Source organism: Vombatus ursinus, unplaced genomic scaffold, assembly GCF_900497805.2.
Source record: "Vombatus ursinus unplaced genomic scaffold, bare-nosed wombat genome assembly UNPS02000577.1, whole genome shotgun sequence".
Classification (NCBI taxonomy): Eukaryota; Metazoa; Chordata; class Mammalia; order Diprotodontia; family Vombatidae; genus Vombatus; species Vombatus ursinus.
Window position 1 is genome coordinate 11,745,932 of NW_020940355.1, and position 20,895 is coordinate 11,766,826.

At 38.4% G+C, this 20,895-nt stretch overlaps 1 protein-coding gene across 1 annotated transcript; it reads right to left on the minus strand.

Moving 5' to 3' along the window:
- Positions 1-840: 840 nt before the first annotated feature.
- RNF182 (ring finger protein 182) lies at positions 841-7,284 on the minus strand. The gene is made up of 2 exons (XM_027862130.1): positions 7,197-7,284; positions 841-1,755 (listed from the first exon to the last, which is right to left on the minus strand). The coding sequence occupies exon 2, from the start codon at positions 1,582-1,584 to the stop codon at positions 841-843; it is 744 nt and encodes a 247-aa protein (XP_027717931.1). The 5' UTR covers positions 1,585-1,755; positions 7,197-7,284.
- Positions 7,285-20,895: the final 13,611 nt, after the last annotated feature.

Here is a 20,895-nt window from a genome sequence, read left to right on the forward strand (position 1 = left end):
AGAATAAATCTGGGGCAGGAGTGGAGAACCTGCAGCCTTGAGACCACATGTGGCCCTCTGGGTCCTCAAGTGCAGCCCTTCGACTGAGTCCAAGTTTTACAGTTCTGTAAAACCCCAGGTCTGTAAAACTTGGTCTCAGTCGAAGGGCCGCATTTAAGGACCCAGAGGGCCACTTGTGGACTTGAGGCCGCAGGTCCCCACCCCTAGTCTGGGGGCTTTAGGATCAGGAAGAGTGTACAGAGGAGACAGATATCTTGAATTACACATTAAATAAAAGAGGGTGATATTAACAGAAAAGAAATACAAGAGTGTGGATGAATTGAGGGAAGGTAGCAACAGAAATGTCAAAGGTGGATACACACTTCAAAAGAGTTTCACTTGGAGTGACTCACGTCCTTCCATAAACATAACAGTGATGATTATGCAAAGAGAAGCCAGTTCATCATTAACTTGTGGCACAACTCTCTGCTACTACACAACGTAGGTGTACTGTATTCCCATTAGGTTGTCTGAGCCTGAAAGGCTCTGTTCTTTCTCTAGGTAGACACTGTTGCCTTTGAGCTCCGAGAAGGCTTAACTTGGACACGTCTGTTTCTTTCCTGAAGCCTAACCCCCCAAGTTGAAGTATCAAATTTTATTATCAGTGTTAAGAAAAAAAATTATAAATAAACCAAAGGATACCTATTGATGAGGAAAATAGACCAATAAAATGTAATTAATGTGTCTGTTAATGTTAGAGACACAAATCATAAATAAGAAAACCAAAAAAAAAAAAAATTTAAATGAACTAAGCTACAAACACGGCAAAGTACATTAAATTTCTCATTTTTGTAGCATCTGTTACGAAGGGGATGACATACAGTCTAAAAATTCATGGCATACACATTGGCAAAAACCGTACACCATAAGAATGACAAGGCTCGAGGGGACAAGGCTGACAAAGACGACCCCGAGGGTGACTTTCTTAGAGACCAGCAAGTAGATCCCTAAGGGCAAGGAGCTGAAATATAGCAACCCTAGCAACCAAACCAACACCCGGATCGACGTCTGGAAGAGCAGAGAGGTGCAGTTCCACACCGTCCAGTTGTGGGACACGGCAGCCACAGAGTCACAGCTGGTGGGCCTGTAAAACTCCACCACGGGGGTCGAGCTCAGAGACTGAGGGCTCTCTCTCTGTACTTCCATGATGGTGATCACTAGGCAGTTGGAGGAAGTGTGGGAAGGGCTGACCAGGGAGGCCAGCCTTTTGGGGGTCAGCAGCAGCTCCGTGGGATTGTCCGGCAGGCATTTCTTCCCCTTTCCTCCACAAGTCAAGTTGACGAGGATGTTGTTGTCATCGGGGAGGCTGTTCACCTCGTCATCGGGCAGGCAGGTCTCAAACCGACAGAAAGGACACACGATGACACCCTGAGGGGAGTCTCCGAAGTCGATGATCTTGTAAAGGCATTTGGCACAGACGCGGTGACAGCATTCCAGTACTTTGGGTTTCCTCTGCCTCAGGTTGTAGCGATTGTAGCAGATCTTACACTCGAGCTCGTCGGAGACGGGAGACTCGGCAGGATCCTCTGGAGACTGGCTGGTCATCTTTGGGCTGTCTTCCGCGGCCGCCTTTACTCGGGGTTTTTCTAAGGGATGTCTAGGCGATCCCTGAGAGCATCATACCATTCAAATCAAGCAGGATTTGCACGTTCATTCTCAGCTTCTGCATCTGACTTTGTTGCCCAGACTTAGGTGGAAAAAGGCAACGTGAAATTTCTGTGAAGGAAAGAAAGATTCTGATAGTGAACAAAATATTAACAAAGAAGTTTTGGGGATTTTTTAAAGTTTACATACAAAGTGGGTGCTTCAATTTATTAAATTTATTTATTTAAAGGGTGGCACAGTGGATAGATTGCTGGGCCTGGAGTCAAGAAGACTCATCCTGCTGGGGCCAAATCTGGCTTGAGACGCTTCCTAGCTGTGTGACCCTGGTCAAGTCACTTAACCCTATTTGCTTCAGTTTCCTCATCTGTAAAATGAGCTGGAGAAGGAAATGGCAAACCACTGCAGTATCTTTGCCAGAGAAAACCCCAAATGGGGTCACTAAGAATTAGATATGACTAAAAAAATGACTTTACAACAATAATAACAAAATGCTTAAAAGGATGCTTTCTAGGCTTTGATACACAGAAGCAATTTTCATCGAACACTAAGCTTGTTCAGTGTGTAACACATCCCTGGCCCCAGGACAGCAAAGAGTCTACGTTTGAAAAGCTCTCTTGGGAGGCAGCTCAAATGCCTTCCAATCAATGATGACACGTTGGTGGATGAAAGAGTTAACGCTGAGTATGCCGTGCAGCAATAAATAAAGAAGACAGAGACAAGAGGGGAAACTGTCCCAGAAAGTTTAAAAAAAAAAACTCTGGCTTCATTAAAAAATCTCAAGGGACTTGAGTCAAAGACACAATTTACTTGGTGTGATGCCAGTAACTCAAGAGCCAGAAGTACACACAGTAGGAGCTTAAATTAAATGTTTGATTGTCATCCAAGTAGTCTCTTAGGGAGTTGGACAGCCCACCAAAGAAAGGGCTCTTCCAGGTAATGTTTAGAGAAATTTAAAGGGTGCTAGGATGAAAAAGAAAGCTAGCAAGGTGGAGCAGTGGACAGAGCACTGGGCCTGGAGTCAGGAAGACATGAGCTCAGCTGCGTGACCCTGGGCAAGTCACTTCACCCTGCTTGCCTCAGTTTCCTCATTTATACATGAACTGGAGAAAGAAATGGCAAAATACTGCAGTATCTTTGCCAAGAAAACCCCAAATGGGGTCACAAAGAGCTGGATACAACTGAAAACGACTGAACAACAACAGGATGGAATGGAGGTGAAGACCAATGGCCAGAAAATTGTACAGAACAGATGGTTCTTTCTATATCAATGCGAAGTAATGGGGCATTCAGTTGAAAATCTTTTTTTCTTTCTGCTCTGACACTCAGTGGAGCATTCTTAAATACCTAACAGGCTGCATACTCATTCACCTAGTCAAGAATGGAACAAGATGTCCCTATTATAAACAAGGAGAGCCTAAGTCTTGAGAACCAGAGGCTGGCAAAGAGGATACTTCCAGTAGTTCTATTTTTAAGAAGGGGAAAAATACATACACATACATATACACATGTATAAGAGTGGAGCGGTAGCTACAGAGTTGGTCTCAGAATTAGGCATACCTGGATTCAAGTGTTGCCTCTTGTCATATACAGGCTATGACCAACCCTGAACAGGTTCCTGAACCTCTCATGGTCCCAGGCAACTCTCCATGATTATACATTATAGAGAAGGTATTGATCTGAATTGACAGAAGGATTTTTCTCCTCCCAATATAAAACATATTTGTTGTTGTTCAGTCACATCCAACTCTTCATGACCCTATGGACCAACTGTCTGTGGGATTTTTTTTGGCAAAGATGGAGTGGTTTGCCATTTTCTTCTCCAGTCTTATGCAGGTAGGTTTAGTTAAGTGACCTGGCCAGGGTCACACAGCTAGTAAGTGTCTAAGGTCACATTTGAACTCTGGTCTTTCTGACTCCAGGCCTAGTGCTCTATCTACTGTACCACCTAGATGCCCCAATAAAACATATAAGGAACAATAAATAAATATTCATTTATAATAAATATTTATTTATAAAAATAAAAAATAGGAAAATCAAGTTTCCTTATCCCAATGAAATCACAAGTCTATCTTTATCCTCTCCTAAATAGTCATAGCTTAGCCACGCACAGAAAATAGGTAGCATGTCATGGTCGAAAGAACAGAGACCTACGTTAAGTCTTGGTACTGCCATTTGCTACCTGTGGGACGGCAGTAAAATTATTGAATATTTCTGGTTCTTAGTTTCGCTTTCTATAAAAAGAGGAGGCTGAACTAGTTGATACCCAAGATTCCTTCCAGCTTTAAAGCCTAAGATCTTCTCCTAGTCAGTCAGCCTTAGACTACACATATTAAAAAAATGAACAAAATTAAAATGTTTCCTATTGGTCCTCCATTATCATTAGTGACCTTGGATACATGGTTATGTGCATAAATTCAAACAGATAGTCAACTCCCAATCATCTTTAGTGATAGAAGGGTACAAAGATGTGAGATGCGGGGAAGGGGAGGAACAAAGCAATTTCTATCTGGCCTTGGGATATTCGATTTATTTTGGCAGCAGATTTAGCCTTTTAATTATGCCTTACTTAGGCAAATGTAACGATGAATTTGTATTTCTGAGCATACTCCAAGCGATTATGAAGGGCTGCCAGAACCCCGCTGGACGGCAGTGGGCAGTCGGTATGGAATGAAAAACTTTCCACGGATCATTAGGGAGGCAGAGAAGTGCGGTAGAAGGAGTTTTGGCTCTGGAGTCAGCAGTCCTGGCTTCAAATCCTTCCTCTAATATCTATGTGATCTCGAGCAAGTCATTCAAGACCCCTCTGGGGCTTCGTTTCCTTGTCTATAAAATGACGGGGTTGGACCAGATGGCCCTTTGGGGCCATCAACGATCCCCATGATGCGCATTAATGGCAAGCAGCTAATCCAGAACAACTGGATGATCCCAAAGCCGTGTATGTTTGGCTCTGTAATCCATGACATTACTCTCACAGAACCTTCTTATTTACTTTTGTCTTGGGCTGACATTAAAACAGAGATTGTGTTCGCTATGCATGTAACAGCTGGCTGGCTGAAGATGAGCTCAGGAGAACAAAGTTGCTATGAAATTTTTAAATTTTCTGCTCATTAAAAGAAAAGGGACACACGCAACCTGCAAACAAAGGAAATTGAGAAATGACAGTGTGAATGTAAGTATGTATGTATGTTTATGTATATATAAATACATATACATATGCACATATACACACACATACATATAATTTACTACCACGTAAATAATAACCATCCATGAATTATTATCACTGACTATATGTTGACTGATGACGCAGAACTAAAACACTTTCTCCCTTAATCTATTGGACCACTATCAAATCCATTTTTCCATACACTCTGTTCATGACTTGGCCTCCTGTTTCTGATCCTGTACCTATATTATACATGACATCAGCATCTGGCAGCTGAATGCCAAATACCAGTGTCCATTTTCCACTGTATTCTCAGGACAGTAGGTTTTCTAGAGAGTTCATGAGGTGGGGGGACAGGAAGAAGCAGTACATTCCCATTACCACTCTCAGCCATGATATGAAAGAATTAGCTGTTAGTAATACAGACTGTGACCTAACTGTGTAGGGTATCTCTCTTATCCCTCTCCCTTACTGATGGCTGAGCACCTGCCACCTCCCTTCTCTCCTCTGACACTGTCACCACTCTGGTGCAGGCCCTCATCACCTCACACCTCGATTCCTGCAATACCCTGCTGGTGGCTCTGCCTGCCTCAAGTCTCTCCCCACTCCAATCCATCCTCCACTCAGCCACCAACATGACTTTTCTACAGCGCAGGTCTGACCATGTCACTCCCTCCTCAACAAACTATAGTGGCTTAGGATCAAATACAAAATCCTCCATTTCATGTCCAAAGCCCTTCATATCATATTCCCTTTCTACTTTTCCAGTCTTCTTATATCTTATCCCTATCACATGCTCTTCAATCCAGTGACACTGGCCTCCTTGCTTTTCCACAAACAAGATACTTCATCTGTCTCAGATTCGGGCATTTTCTCTGGCTGTTCCACATGCCTGGAATGCCCTCCCTCAGCTCCACCTCCTGGCTTCCCTGGCTTCCTTTAAGTCCCAAATGAAACCTCACTTTCTACAAAAAGGCTTTCCCCACCCCTCTTAATTCTGGTGCCTTCTCTCTGTTAATTATTTCCTATTTATCCTGCACATAACTGGTTTGTACATGCTTTTTCACTTGTTGTCTTCTCATTAGATAGTGAGTTCACAAGGACTGTCTTTTGCCTTTTTTTTTAATACCATTATGCTTATTTAGCACAGCGCCTGGCACATAGTAGTTTAATAAATGATTACTGACTGACTGGTGGGTACACTTCTCCAGAGAACATGAACACTGATCCTAATCCACCACGTGATTTTACTACTTCTGACCCAACTTCCCCTCTCCAAAAGCTTGAATTTCCTCCCAGATCAGACCTGGGGTAGCAGAATTTACAATAGCAGCAGTTTTCAGTGTTATCAGCAAGACTGAGTGAGTCAGAAGAGAGGTGGGGCTTTGTGGGAGAAAGAATGACAAAATGTGTAGACATGTGGGTATAAAGGCACAACAGAGAGTGTGACTCAGTGTATATTCAATAGATTGTGTGTGTGTGTGTGTGTGTGTGTGTGAATGAGAGACAGAGAGAGAGGAAGACAGATACAGAGAGGGAGAGAGAGAGAGAGAGAGAAGATATATAAGTAGATATATAGGATGTGCCTAAAAGTCTTAGTGAAATTACAAGATATTAATAACTGGAAGACCTTGAAGACTTTGGAGGACACCTTGTATAGACGTACGTACGTACATACATACATGTGAACAGATATCCTACATATTTGTATGTGAAATATGAGACTTCCAACATATTCACAATTATCTTAATGGTATATAGCTAACTCTTCTATAGTGCTCTAAGGTCTGCTAAGTGCTTTACAAGTATTATCTCATTCTCTCCTCCCAATAACCCTGAGAAGTAGGTGTATTATTATGCCCATTTTACAGATGAGGAAACTGAGGCAGAAAGCAAGTAAATGACTTGCTCAGGATCACATAACTAGTGGGTGTGTCTGATGCTGGATTTGAATTCTGGTCTTCCTTAACTTTAAGCCCAGAGTTCTACCCACTGTCCCACTCCCTATATCAAGCTGGTGATATTACTACTTTTCTGTTAAACTCTTCCTACCATCAACAAGGTTTAAGTTTAGCTTAGTGGCAATGGTAATATCTTAGATTAGATTATCCATATCTTCTTGCCTAAAGAGCTGTTAACATTAGCGACTAGCTTTGTTTCAAGTAAGCGTATCAGTTTGGTTTGTTGTCGTGTTTTTTTTTTTTACTGAAACACTATAGGTACCATATTGCCATGGTATGAGGTGGTTACATTTGTTATGATTTTATATATCCAAAACATTCCAGAGAGGGGACTGCTAATAAGATGGGAAGATGTTCTACAATGTTGAGATACCCAACATGAAATTATCTAATTTAGTTAACAGATCAATGTCTAGCATACTCACTTTGTTATTTTGAAACACTCCATGGAGAAGGGCCTCTGAGAGTGCTACTTCCAGCGGTGAGTGACCAGTGGCCTTGTTTGGCCAGAGCTTCAATGGCATGCCCAAAAATTTAGCCGTTTACAAGCAACACCTCCTGGAACGACACAAAAACCTACAATCAGAAAATCTCTGCAGGAGCCTAAGAGAGCAATGAGGCTAACTCATGGCTGATTCAGAATCCCCTCTCCCCAGTAAGTTATCATCCTGCCTTTTCTTCACAACCCCTAGTGAGGGAGAGGCAAGGCTTTACTCCCATTCCACTTTCTCAAAGCTTTATTTAGTAGGAAGCTCTTCCTTCAATCAAGCTAAATCTGCCTCTTTTCAACTTCTAAGCACTGAAAGGCAACATGGAAAAATAACTTGGTGTTTGAACTTAGAATCAGGAAGATATGGGGGCAAATCCTTCCTCTGATACTTTTTGTGAGGCCATTGAGAAGTCACATAACTTATCTGTGTCTCAGTTTCTTCATTTGTAAAATGAAGGTAATGGTGTCTGTCGCACCCATTACCCAGGGTTGTTGTGAGGCTTACAGGAGATAATAATTACAGAGAGTTCTATAAATGTCAGTTATTATTACAACTGCTCTGAATTCTGCCTTCTGAGGCCAACAGAACATTCTTGCACATAAAAGCCCTGCAAATATTGAAGACAACTATCATTTCCCCACCTAAGTCTCCTCCTCCAGTTTAAACATTCCCAGTTTCTTCAACTGATTCTCATTCAATGATTTTAATATCCTTCACAAACCTGATTGTCCTCCTCCTCCTTAAAATTAGGTATCCACAACTGAACAAAACATGTCAGATGTGGCCTAACCAGCACAGACAGAAACAGGATATTTCCTTTGTGAAGGTTAGCCAAACAGATGGGTTCCTTCAAAAATAGATTGTTCCAAAGAATTAGAAGGGGGGGGGTAGGCCCAAAAATTGAGGAATGGTTGAAGGAATTGTGGTACATAATAGGCTACTGTTGTGCTGTAAGAAATAATGAAAGCCACAGTTTCAGAGAAACCTGGAAAGACTCGTATGAACTGATAGAGTTAAGTGACCAAAACCAGGACAATTAATAATACAATAACATCAGCGTTGCAAAGACAAACAGCTCTGAAAGATTTAATAACTCTGATCGATGCAATGACCTACTATAATTCCAGAGGGCTGAATATTAAGCATGATAGTCATCTCCTGTCAGAGAAGTGATAAAGTCAAGGTTCAAAGTTGTGCGTGTGTGTGTATATATATATATAATTTATATATATATACACACTATATATATATAATTTATATATATACACACATACATACATATACATGTATACATATGTGTATACATGAGTGAATGACAGGGCTGATGTTGGCATTTGTTTTCCTTATCTATGCATATTTGCCAAAGCAGCTTCATGGGGTTTTTCTCTCTTTCTTGCTAATTGAGAAGAGGAGGAGAAAGTAAAATTTTGTTAATTTAAAAATAAGAAGAAGCTAGGTGGTGCAGTGGATAGAGCTCTGGCCTTGGAGTCAGGAGGACCAGAGCTCAAATCCAGCCTCAGACACTTTACACTTACTAGCTGTGTGACCCTGGGCAAGTCACTTAACCCCGACTGCCTCACCAAAAACAAAAAAAAAATAAATTTTTCGTGTCCCCCATTTATTTCACCTGGGACATAGTATAGTCAGAATGTTAATTTAAGCCTACAAAATATATTGATATTAGATTTCCAGGGGTGGAGCCAAGATGATGGAATAGAAGCAGTTGAGCTCTCCAACATTCCCCTCCAAACAACTTGAAAATAATTCTTCAAATCAATTTCTGGAGTGGCAGAGCCAAACAAAAGGTCAGGGTGAGACAGTCTTCCAGCCCAAGACAACTTGGGCAGTTGGAAGGAGACATCCGTAATACAAGGAGTGGAGGCTGGCCCAACGCTCAGTAGTGTTACTAGGTAGTAGCAACAGAAGCAGCAGCTGCTTCGGGGGCTCTGAAGCCAGACATGGTACCTAGTCAGGAAGAGATTACAGGGAACTCTTGTGCTAGTACTGGACCCAGACCCACATGCTGTTTAGCAAAGGCGAAAAGGAGCATTTTCAGTTAAGAGAGAGCAAGGGCTCTTAGGAGCAGTATCATTTCTGGTTCCAAGGGAGCAGGAGTCTTTCCTGAGTAAGGATCAGAGCACAGACCGAGACAGCAATGACCACACCTCTTCCCCAATCATATCACTTTGGAAGCACCAAAAACTTCCAAACCCCCAGAACTAGTTTTAAAAGCTGTGGTGCAAAAAAGCCTGAAGTTTGGGACAGTGCCCCTCTCAATATTCCATGCTGGGAACAGAAACCAATTTTAACATAAAGTTTATAATCAAGAAATAGGTTGAAAAATGAGCAAAAAAAAAGGAGCTTGACCATAAAAAGCTACTATGATGATAGGGAAGATCAAGACACAAATTCAGAAGAAGAAAATGAGGTCAAAACTGCTAAGCCTCAAAGAAAAATGTGAATTAGACACAAGCTGAACAAAAATTCCTGGAAAGCAAGCAAAAAAAGTATTTTCAAAATCAAAAGTAGTAGAAAAAAATTAGGTAAAGAAATGAGAGCAAAGGAAGAAAATTATAAAAAAAAGACCAATTGACAGCTTGGTAAAAGAGGCACAAGAAATACTGATGATATAATATCCTAAAAAAGAGAATTGGCCAAATGGGAAAAAGAGGTACAAAAATTCACTGAAGAAAATACTTAAAAATTAGAATTGGGCAAGTGGGAATTAATGACCCCATAAGACATTAAAAAAATAAAACAAAGTCAAAAGAATGAAAAAATAGATGAAAATGTGAAATATCCCATTGGAAAAACTGACTTGGAAAATAGATCAAGGAGTGATAACTCAAGAAGTATTGGACTAGCTGAAAGCCATTATCAAAGAAAGAGCCTAGACACCATATTTTAGGAAATTATGAAGGAAAACTGCCCCTATATCCTGGAACCAGAGGGTAAAATAGAAATTGAAAGAATCTACTAATCACCTCCTGAAGCAGATCCCAAAAATGAAAACTCCCAGGAATATTATAGTCAAATTCCTTATACATACATAATTCCACGTACATATAGCTCCATCCCCATTTTTATCTCTTTGGGATACAGACCTAGTAATGGTATTGCTGGGTCAAAGGAGAACATTGTACACATTAACAACAATATTGTACAATGATCAACTGTGAATGACTTAGCTATTCTGATCAATACAATGACCTAAGACAATTCTGAAGGATTTATGATGAAAAATGGGCAGAGAAGTGGCGCACTGGATACAGGATGCCATGATTCAGGAAGTCAGGAAGACTCATCTTCCTGAGTTCAAATCTGGCCCCAGATACTTACTAGCTATATGACCCAGGGTGAGTCACTTAACCCTCTTTGCCTCAATTTCCTCTTCTATGAAATGAGCTGGAGAAGGAAATGGCAAACCACTCCAGTATCTCTGCCAAGAAAATCCCAAATGGGGTCACAAAGAGTTGGACACGAGTGAAAAATGACTCAAGAACTACTACTATGATGAAAAAAACTATCTAACTCCAGAGAAAGAACTGATAAAGTATGAATGCAGATCAAAGCATACTATTCTTTACTGTATTTTTCTTGTGGGTTTTTTTTTTGGTATGTGTTTTCTTTTGCAACATGACTAATATGGAAATATGCTTTGTATGACTTCACACATATAACCTATATCAAATTGCTTGCCTTCTCAAGGAGGGGCAAGGGGAAGGAAGAATATGTAATTGAGAATAAAATAAGAGAGAAAGAAGGAATGTTAGCTTAGCAATAAGACAAGAAAAAGAATTGGAAGAACAAAAATAGGCAATGAGGAAACAAAACTATCACTCTTTGCAGATGATAAAACAGTCTACTTAGAGAGCCCTAGAAAATCAACTACAAAACTAGCTGAAACAATTAACAACTTTAGCAAAGTTGTAGGACATAAAATAAATCCTCATAAATCATCAGTAGTTCGATATATTACCAACACAACCCAGCAGCAACAGACAGAAAGAAAAATTCCATTTAAAAAAACTGCAGATGTTATAAAATACTTGGGTGCCTACCTACCAAGATAAATCCAGGAATTATAGGAACACAATTACAAAACACTCTTCATACAAAGATAGATATAAACAATTGGAGAAATATTAATTGCTCATGGGTAAGCTGAGCCAAAGGAATAAAAATGACAATGCTACCTAAGTTAATTTACTTATTCAGTGCCATACCAATCAAACTTCCAAAGAATTATTTTATAGAGCTAGAAAAAAGTAATAAAATTCAACTGGAAGAACAAAAGGTCAAGAATATCAAAGGAATCAATGAAAAAAATGTGAAGGAAGGCAGACTAGCAGCACCAGATTTCAAACTATATTACAAAGTGCTAATCATCAAAATAATCTGGTACTGGCTAAGAAACAGAGTGGTGGATCAGTAAAATAGGGTAGGTACTCTATTCAGAGTAGTAAATAACTATAGTAATCTAGTGTTTGAAAAACTCAAAGATCCAAGTTTTGGGGTAACAACTCAACATTTGACAAAAATTGTTGGGAAAACTAGAAAGAAGTTTGGAAGAAACTAGGCATGGGTTAATATCTCCTATCACATATCAAGATAAGGTCAAAATAGAGAAATGATTTAGACCTAAATGGTAATATCATAAGTAAATTGGAAGAGCATAGAAAAATGTCAGATTTATGGAGAAGGGAAGAGTTTACAAACAAGCAAGAGATTGAGAGAATCATGGGAAGTAAAATGGATCATCCTGATTACAGGAAATTAAAAAGGTTTTACACAAACAAAACTAAAATGCTGCCAAAATTAGAAGGAAAACAGGAAACTAGAGAAAATTTTACAAGTTTCTCTGATAAAAGTCTCATTTCTCAAATATATAGCAAACTGAACCCAATTTATAAAAATTTAAGACATTCCCCAGTTGATAAATGGTCAAAGAATATGAACAGTTTTCAGAAGAAGAAATCAGAGGTATCAGTCACGAGAAAATGCTCTAAATCACTATTGATTAGAGAAAGGCAAATTAGGAGGTACTCTGAGGTACCACCTTACACCTATCAGATTGGCTAACATAACAGAAAAAGGGAAATGACAAATGCTGGAGGGAACATGGAAAAACTGGGATACTAATGAACTGTTGGTAGAATTGTGAACTGATCCAACCACTCTGGAGAACAATTTGAAACTATGCCCAAAGGCCTACAAAACTGTGCATACACCTTTGCCTCAACAATACCACTACTAGGTCTATATCCAAAAGAGATCAAATAAAAGGGGGGTTCAAAAATATTTACAGCAGTTCTTTTTGTGGTAACAAAGAACTGGAAATTGAGGGGATGGCTCAACATAGGAATCAAGTGGGGAATGGCTGAACATGGTATATGATTGTGATAGAATACTATTGTTCTATAAGAAATGATGAGCAGGATAGCTGCAGAAAAAGCTGAGAAGACTTATATTAAATGAAGTAAAGTGAAGTAAGCAGAACCAGGAGAACATTGTACATAGTAACAGCAATGTTGTAAAGATCAACTGTAAAAGACTTAGCTACTGTGATAAGGCAATGATCCATGACAATTGCAAAGGACCTACGCTGAAAAATGCTATCCATCTCCAGAGGGTGATCTGATGAACTCTGGATGCAGATTGAAGCATACTTTGTTTTTCTTGTTTTGTGAGAGTGTATTTTTTTTTTGCAACATGGTTAAATATGGAAACATGTTTTATACGACTTCACATGTATAATCAATAGCATGTTGCTTGCCTCCTCAATGATGAGAGGAGAGGCAGTGAAGAAGGACAGAATTCGAACTCAAAAAATTTTTTGAAACATTTAATAGTATTTCATTTTTAATTACATATAAAGATGTTTTTCAATATTCATTTTTGTAAGATTCTGAGTTCCAAATTTTTCTCCCTCTGCCTTCCCCAAGACAGCAAGCAAGATGATATAGGTTATACATGTACAATCATGTTAAACATATTTCTATATTAGCCATGATGTATAAAAGAAGAATCAAAACAAAAGGGAAAAACTACAAGAAAGAAAAAGCAAAAAAAGTGAAATAGTATGCTTCAATCTACATTCAGACTCCATAGTTCTTTCTCTGGATGTGTTAGAATTTTCCATCATGAGTCTTTCGGAATTGTCTTAGAACATCACATTGCTGAAAAGAGCTAAGTCTATCAAAGTTGATCTCACACAATGTTGCCATTACTGTGTACAACGTTCTCCTGGTTCTGCTCACTTCACTCAGCATCAGTTCACGTAAGTCTTTCCAGGTTTTTCTGAAATCCATCTACTCATAATTTCTTATAGAACAAAAGTATTCCATTACATTCATATGCCACAATTTGTTCAGCCATTCTCCAATTAATGGGTATCCCCTCAATTTCCAATTCCTTGCCACCACAAAAAGAGCTGCACATATGGGTTCTTTCTCTTTTTTATGATCTGTTTGGGATGCAGACCTAGTAGTGATATTGCTGAATCAAAGGGTATGCACAGTTTTATAGCCCTTTAGGCATAGTGAAACCAAAAATTTTTTTAAACAAATGTGAAAAAAAATTACATGTAATTGGGAAATAGTTAAGAAAATAAATTAAAATATTATATATATACATATATGTGTATATATACATATGTACATACACACATATGTATATGTATGTATTTCCTTTTCCCTCTCCTCTGGCCAAATGCTATAATCAAGTATCACTACTATTTTCCTAAACTTCCCCCAGATCATCAGTAAACCTTCTGAAGCAATTTCATCAATTTATTTTCTCTCTAACCTAATTAATTTGTTTTTCAAGATTCAAATACAGCTCCTATATTTGTCCACTGTTTTTAACCTTAAATATTGCTCACCAATAATCCTTATTGCAAATCAATATTTAAGTTGGACGGAATACCTCCAAATCTCTGATCCTATAACTTTCTTGATGAGGACAAGGAATACTGAAAGTGTTCCTATGCCTAGCATGACAGAGAAAGAATTCACTATTTAAAAAACAAAAAACATTATGCAATATTAGTCACTCCACAATCAAACATAAAAAGTTGACCATCCTGCAAAAAGGTTTTCACTTTCAAACCACAGAGAAACATCTAAGTAAGCTGTGTTATTACTAATGACTCACCAAAAGTTATTCTCCTGGACAACTGCCAAAGTGGTAATTTCCTTTGCCCTGAATTGTTCTGACATTCATTTTTTGATTGCAAATCTAGAAGCTAATTTTACAATTTCATTCTAAACATTTTAACTAGTTTAAATAACTCAAATCTGCTTTAACTCCTGTTTTCCATTAGTTCATGCCTGTGTTCCACTCCCCATATGATTAAAATTTCTGTGTTGCGTTTACTGACAACCATGATTTCTTATTTCTATAGTGCTGTCATGTCCAATTATTATGAAAGAGTTCAACCGTCCAGTAAACAGTGATTCTCTAAGTTTCTTAATGTTTATCCAGGAGGAAAAGGTAGAAATTTGTAATAACTTTAAAATGTGGAGGAGGCTAGTGAGGTAAGGGCAATTAATGATCCCATTAATGTTCAGTTGCTATTATGTAAATAAGTCATGCATCAGTTGGATACACAGCTAAATTCATAATGTTTCTTCAAAAAATTCAACCCAGTTGACTTTTTTCCTTATTCTTCTATTTCTTCCACAGTAAAGAATGTGAGGACAAAATGAGATAATATTTGTAAAGCACCTGGCACAGTGCTTGACACTTAATAGGTGCTTAATAAATGTCTATACCCTTCCCCCCCAACCTGGAAATCAATATGCATTTCAAATACAAGGACACCATCTTTTTTTCTGGGTATTCGCTCCAAATAGTTCAAAATCTTTCTATTCTTCATGAAGAATTACTTCCGGATCAATAACCAGTCAATCAATATATGTCAGTTATTCCAACCATGTTATCAAGTAAGAATTATCTAGTAACTTCCTTGATGAGTAACAAGGAATGCTTTAAAAAAAAAAAAAAGCTTCCAAACCTAAGATAACAGAAGAATTCACTACTTAAACACTTTTTATCCATTCCTTTATCTTTATCTCAAAGAATCAATCTACGTCACAATTTTTATAATCTTTGAGTGGGTTTTTTTGGGGAGGGGGATGCTCCTGTTTTAATAATTCTGTTTCCAAAGGAAATGTACGAGAGCACTTGTCATGTGTACCTCCATCCTTCTTTATGAGTATGAAAGCAGAACCATCTTGATCATAATATCCTGGATCTTAAAAGTTCTTAATAAACCATTTGGCCTAGATAGATCTTTTACTCTGACTCCAACCATACTACTTTAAGCCCTCCTTATGAATAAACCAGTCTCTACCCAAAGATTCTTTCCCTTAAGTTTTCAAAGTAGAATCATCCCTATTCAGCTGGCTTTCATAGATATTTCCAAGTTTTCTGCACTTGGGGTCCTTGAGAGGCATGTAATCATATATTCCAACTCAATACAGAGTTGGCAGTGCATTCAACTTAACCTCCTTCTCCTAAAATGTGAATGTTTTGTTTTCTGTATAAATGTCAGTATTATTATTCTACTGCTTAGAAAGACAGTCTCTCAATAGAGCTCAAAGCACAATAGAAGACACTGTATAATCTCCACAAGAGTGAGGTAAAGGTAGTTGTTACTCCAAATCACTGATGAAAAAACTGACACAGAGAAATAAAGTGGCCCACTGGAGATTATACAGGGAGCTGGTGAGAGCTGGGTCAAGGATGGTTTGGGGTTATAAAACTCCCACTGTCATCATGAACTGTGGATATCCAGTGTAATGCTCCATTCTCCAAACTAGATCACTCATTCCTTTATGACTTCATATCTAAATGTCTTTTGAGGATTTTACTTTCCTGAGGAATTCTTCAGAGCAGCTAGTGTATAGACTTCAATTAGCCAAAGTCACAGTTATACAGTCCATCAGTTGTTTTAATTTTATTAATATGAGACATAATATTTCTTACTAATGTGGCCCAACAGTGACTGTCAAGCTCCAACTTATCCTCTTATTTCATATATTCCGCCTTAGTTTTCACTCTGAAAAATGGACATTATATCAACTGTCCTCTAGTACATTTATTGGTTGTGTCTGTTTTTACAGAGATTACCTAAGATTCATCTCTCTCTCTCTCTCTTTCTCTCTCACTTCTTTTTGTGCAAACCTGGAGCTCCAGTCTTCAAACATTTTCATTTCTTGGTCATCAGTTCTTGTGACATTCTAAATTTCTTGACTAATAATTCTGTCTCCAAAAGGAAATTTATGAGAGCGGTTGCCATTTGCAACCCCATCCTTCTTTGTGAACATCAAGGCAGAACAATCTCTCCTTTCTAGCCATCCACCTTTGTTACCCATAAATTACAACCATCCACCATCTCTCGGATACCCAACCATCCCTTTCATGGACTTTGTGCTGCTCCTGTCCTTTTTTTTTTTTTTTTATTAAGGCAATCGGGGTTAAGTGACTTGCTCAGGGTCACAAAGCTAATAAGTGTCAAGTGTTTGGTCTGAGGCCAGATTTGAATTCAGGTCCTTCTGACTTCAGGGCCAGTGCTCTATCCACTGTGCTATCTAGCTGCCCCACATCCTTACATTTTTAAAAATTATCTATGGAACTTGAGTCCTAAACAAAGGTACAGTGAAAGATGTGGCATTTTCCTCCAGGGGAGGTCCTATTTTTCCAATAAGAGATTCACAAATGGGATGTGAAAGTGTAAAGAGGGCTTGAGAGATCACCAAGTCATCAATAACATGCTGATCACCAGGCAGATCACATAATCAGAGGCAAAACTCTGTTAGGGATTATTAGCAATAATTACACTGGTATATTATGATACGTGGTCCCAGGACCAAGGTGTCTGCTGTGACTTCTCATTAAAGCAGATGCTTAGTGTTACAGCAGCAGGTCCCAGCTTAGTAACAAAGATGAGAATAAGCTCAACAGGATGCCAAGCATTTGTCCTTAAGGGATCAACAGCAGACTCTAAAGGAATTCATCCTGCATCACCAATCAGATCGACTGGTTGCCTGGCAGCAGAAGGACCAATTTCAAGACAGCTTCCCTCAGAGACACACTCTTATAAACATCCCTGCACTTGGCCAATCAATCTGATTTGGTGGAAAATCATAATCTATTCATTAAGGCTATAGCCAAGGAAATGCCCTAAAGGTTTAGCTTGTTAAATCTGTAGAGAAAGCCAGGAACAATTACTGTTGGATTGTTTGCCAAAAGTCTCACACTGATTAACTTAAGATTTGGAGCTACAACCCAATAGTAGGGAAATACTGAGGGGGTCAACTAGATCTAGTCCTAGAGTTGGTTGCTGAGATTATAGAATCTGCATATCAATACCCCATATATACTCTTCCTTTGGACACAGAGTATGCCACAGTTTAGGATCAAAGCAACCTGAGATATCAAAACAATATCTTCACATCCTATATAAGAGCATATAAGTAGTATATAAGTATATCCTATATAAGCATATATAAGAGTATAAATATCTACAGACACAAGGAGATTGAATTGCATTTGATCAGACTAAAACGTAGTAAGTTGTGGTCTTTTATCAAGTAAAGTAGAATCTAAAAATACTATTTTATTTCTGACACTAGGAACTAATTTCTTGAACACTGAAGGGGAAACTGTAGCTTTCTCTGACTCAAGGGCTAGTAACCTTGTGTCATGGACCCTTTGGCAGTCTGGGAAGCCTAACCCTTCTCAGAATAATGTTTCTAAATGCATAAAATACATAAAGTTAAAAAGAAAATCAATTATACTGAAATGTAGTTGTTAAAATATATATTTTAAAAAAATTCACAAACCCCAGGTTAGGCACCCTAATTTTAATGCATCCCATTTAGATGAGCAATAACGCACAACATGCGAGAGGTTCTTGAGTTGTTTGTTCGGAACTCTTCCTTGCCTCCACCATGAAAACAATGCTGAGAATGAGATGTAATTTATGAAAGGTTAATAGATTGGGATATAAGTGGAAGATAGACAGTGAAGGTTTTATTTCTTAAAATTGATTCATTTTCTTTTGACTCATCATACAAAACTCCAATATACAATTGTATCAAGGAGAAACCTGGCATTATACAAAATATTAAAAGGATTTACAATTTCTACGTGGCACAGTAGATAGAGTACAGGGGCTAGAGTCAGGAGGACCTGAGTTCAAATCTAATCTCAGACATTTACTAGCTGTGTGACCCTGGGCAAGTCACCTAACCCTGTTTGCCTCAGTTTCCTCATCTATAAAATGAGCTGGAGAAGGAAATGACAAGCTACTCCAATATCTTTGACATGAAAACCCCAAATAGGGTCATGAAAAGTTGGACATGACTGAAACAACGAACAACAACATACAATTTCCAAAATGACAGTCTATACCACTTTCCTCCTCCTGTTCAATTCTAGGCCTAGCTCACTGACCATATGCATTGTCCATCCAAGATACAGATATAGCTATGTATGTGTATATACTTGTACAACACATATGCACGCATACACGCATACATACACATATGCATACATACAGATGGACCATTTCTATGGGCTTTCTCTCCAACTGCATATCATAGTTCAGACAAGATGTATTCTTTGTACAGTTGGTTTTTCCAGTTTGAATGGTTAAGCCAAACTGTTCTGAATGATGATGGACTTTATTTAAAAAGCTCTGCAATGTTCCAGGGATTGCTGGCAAGAGATTTGGATCTTGTGAGTTGCTCTGAAAGTATAAACCTATCATGAATGTGAAACATCCATTCAGTAGTCCTACAAAGTTGTCTTTACCTGCCAGGAGAGTATAGTAGATACTATAAGTTATTTTTAATGTATCATGAATTTGTTAATTCATACTTATGAGTCTCTGTGTTTTGCATTTCTTTTGCGGTAGAAGAAATAAATAGCTGTACTAGACCTGATATTTACTTTGTACATTGATTACCAACAGACCCGGTGAATCACTTTCAGAAGAAACCCTAAACATGAACCATACCAAAGCTTTATTTTATTATTTTACATGTTTTGCCCAGAACTCTGGAATAAAAATCTCTTTTTTTAGGGTTAAGTTCCCCCAAGATTGAGTGCAGGTTCAGTTGTGCCCAGAGTTGGAGCTCTTCATAGGAAAAAGGCCCCCTCGTGCATGGATCATAGACACACCCACACACACATACACATATTATATATATAGTCATTTTTTACAGGCTTAAATGAACATAGGTTTTTTCCTCACAGAAATCAATCTTCCTGAGGGCCAGAATTACTTAATTTTTCTCTCAGTATCCCTAACATCTATTCCTAGCATCTAGCACTAATACTTAATAAGTGCTTATGGATTGATGCAGTCAATATGTCTTTTTTTTTTTTCAAGTGAGGCAGTTGGGGTTAAGGGACTTGCCCAGAGTCACACAGCTAGGAAGTATTATGTGTCTGAGGCCAGATTTGAACTCAGGTCCTCCTGACTCCAGGGTCGGTGCTCTATCCACTGTGCCACCTAGATGCCCCTACAATGGCATTTACAAATAGAATCATCTATCGAGAACTCCACTTCACTTGGACTCAATGCCAGTCATGGTCCTTGGTTCATGATAGTGACAAACAAATGTCTGTTTTATGCCTTGCTTGATACTAATCATCAGAAGGTCATTAAACAAAGCTTCCTCTGTTTTACTATATATTTCATGGAATCCTGGATGTCTCTGATGTGGAAAGGAGACACACTGTTGAAGAAGAGCCCCTATGGCAGGGTTTTGCTCTACCAAATCAAATACTTGTATAGTTCAACAAACAGAAAGCACAATGGAGTCTTGTATTCTTCACCTCCTAGTAAATTTTCCATTACTAAGATGTAGTCTGCTATAGAAAATCATTTGAGAAAGCTTATCTGTTCCTTTCTCACATTTTCATTAAAGAAATCCTCATTGATTTGGAGGCAAATCTCATAAAAATTCTGTAGAAATGGAAAAATAGGTGTGGTGGGCTGTGCCTGATCAAAGACCTTAGGTGAACAGGAAACCAAATCAATAAGGCCTGAATGCACCAGGAGAGCATGGTGGTGTGAGCCTTAGTCCGATGGGCCAATCAAGTCTTAGGGAGAGCTTCCCTGGCTTTTAATAAAAGAGTTAGTTTAACCTACATGGAAGAAGCAGGGAAGCAGGAGACCCTAGCCTACCATAGCAGCTGAATAGATTGATAGTTATTGATATTTTCTTGGTAACTTTTTTTAAATAAGATTTTTATTTTATTATTAATGTATATAGGGGTAACAATTGTGTATGGTATATATTCTAATTCTTTTTTCTCATTGCATCACCTCATGTTTTCTGACATTTAAAAAAAATTCTTCCAATCAACCATTCATTATGGCATACTTCATACACCACAATTTGTTCAGCCTTTCATTGAACAAAAGGGACATGGTTCTATTCTAACTTTTTGCTATTACAAATAGCTATGAATATTTATATAAATAGGTCTTTTCTTTTTGTCCACAGGTTTCACTGGATCAAAAGGTATGAACAATTTTGTAACTTTTCTCACGTAATTCCAAACTGTTTTCCAAAATGGTTGGACTGATTCACAACTCTACTAGCAGAGTATC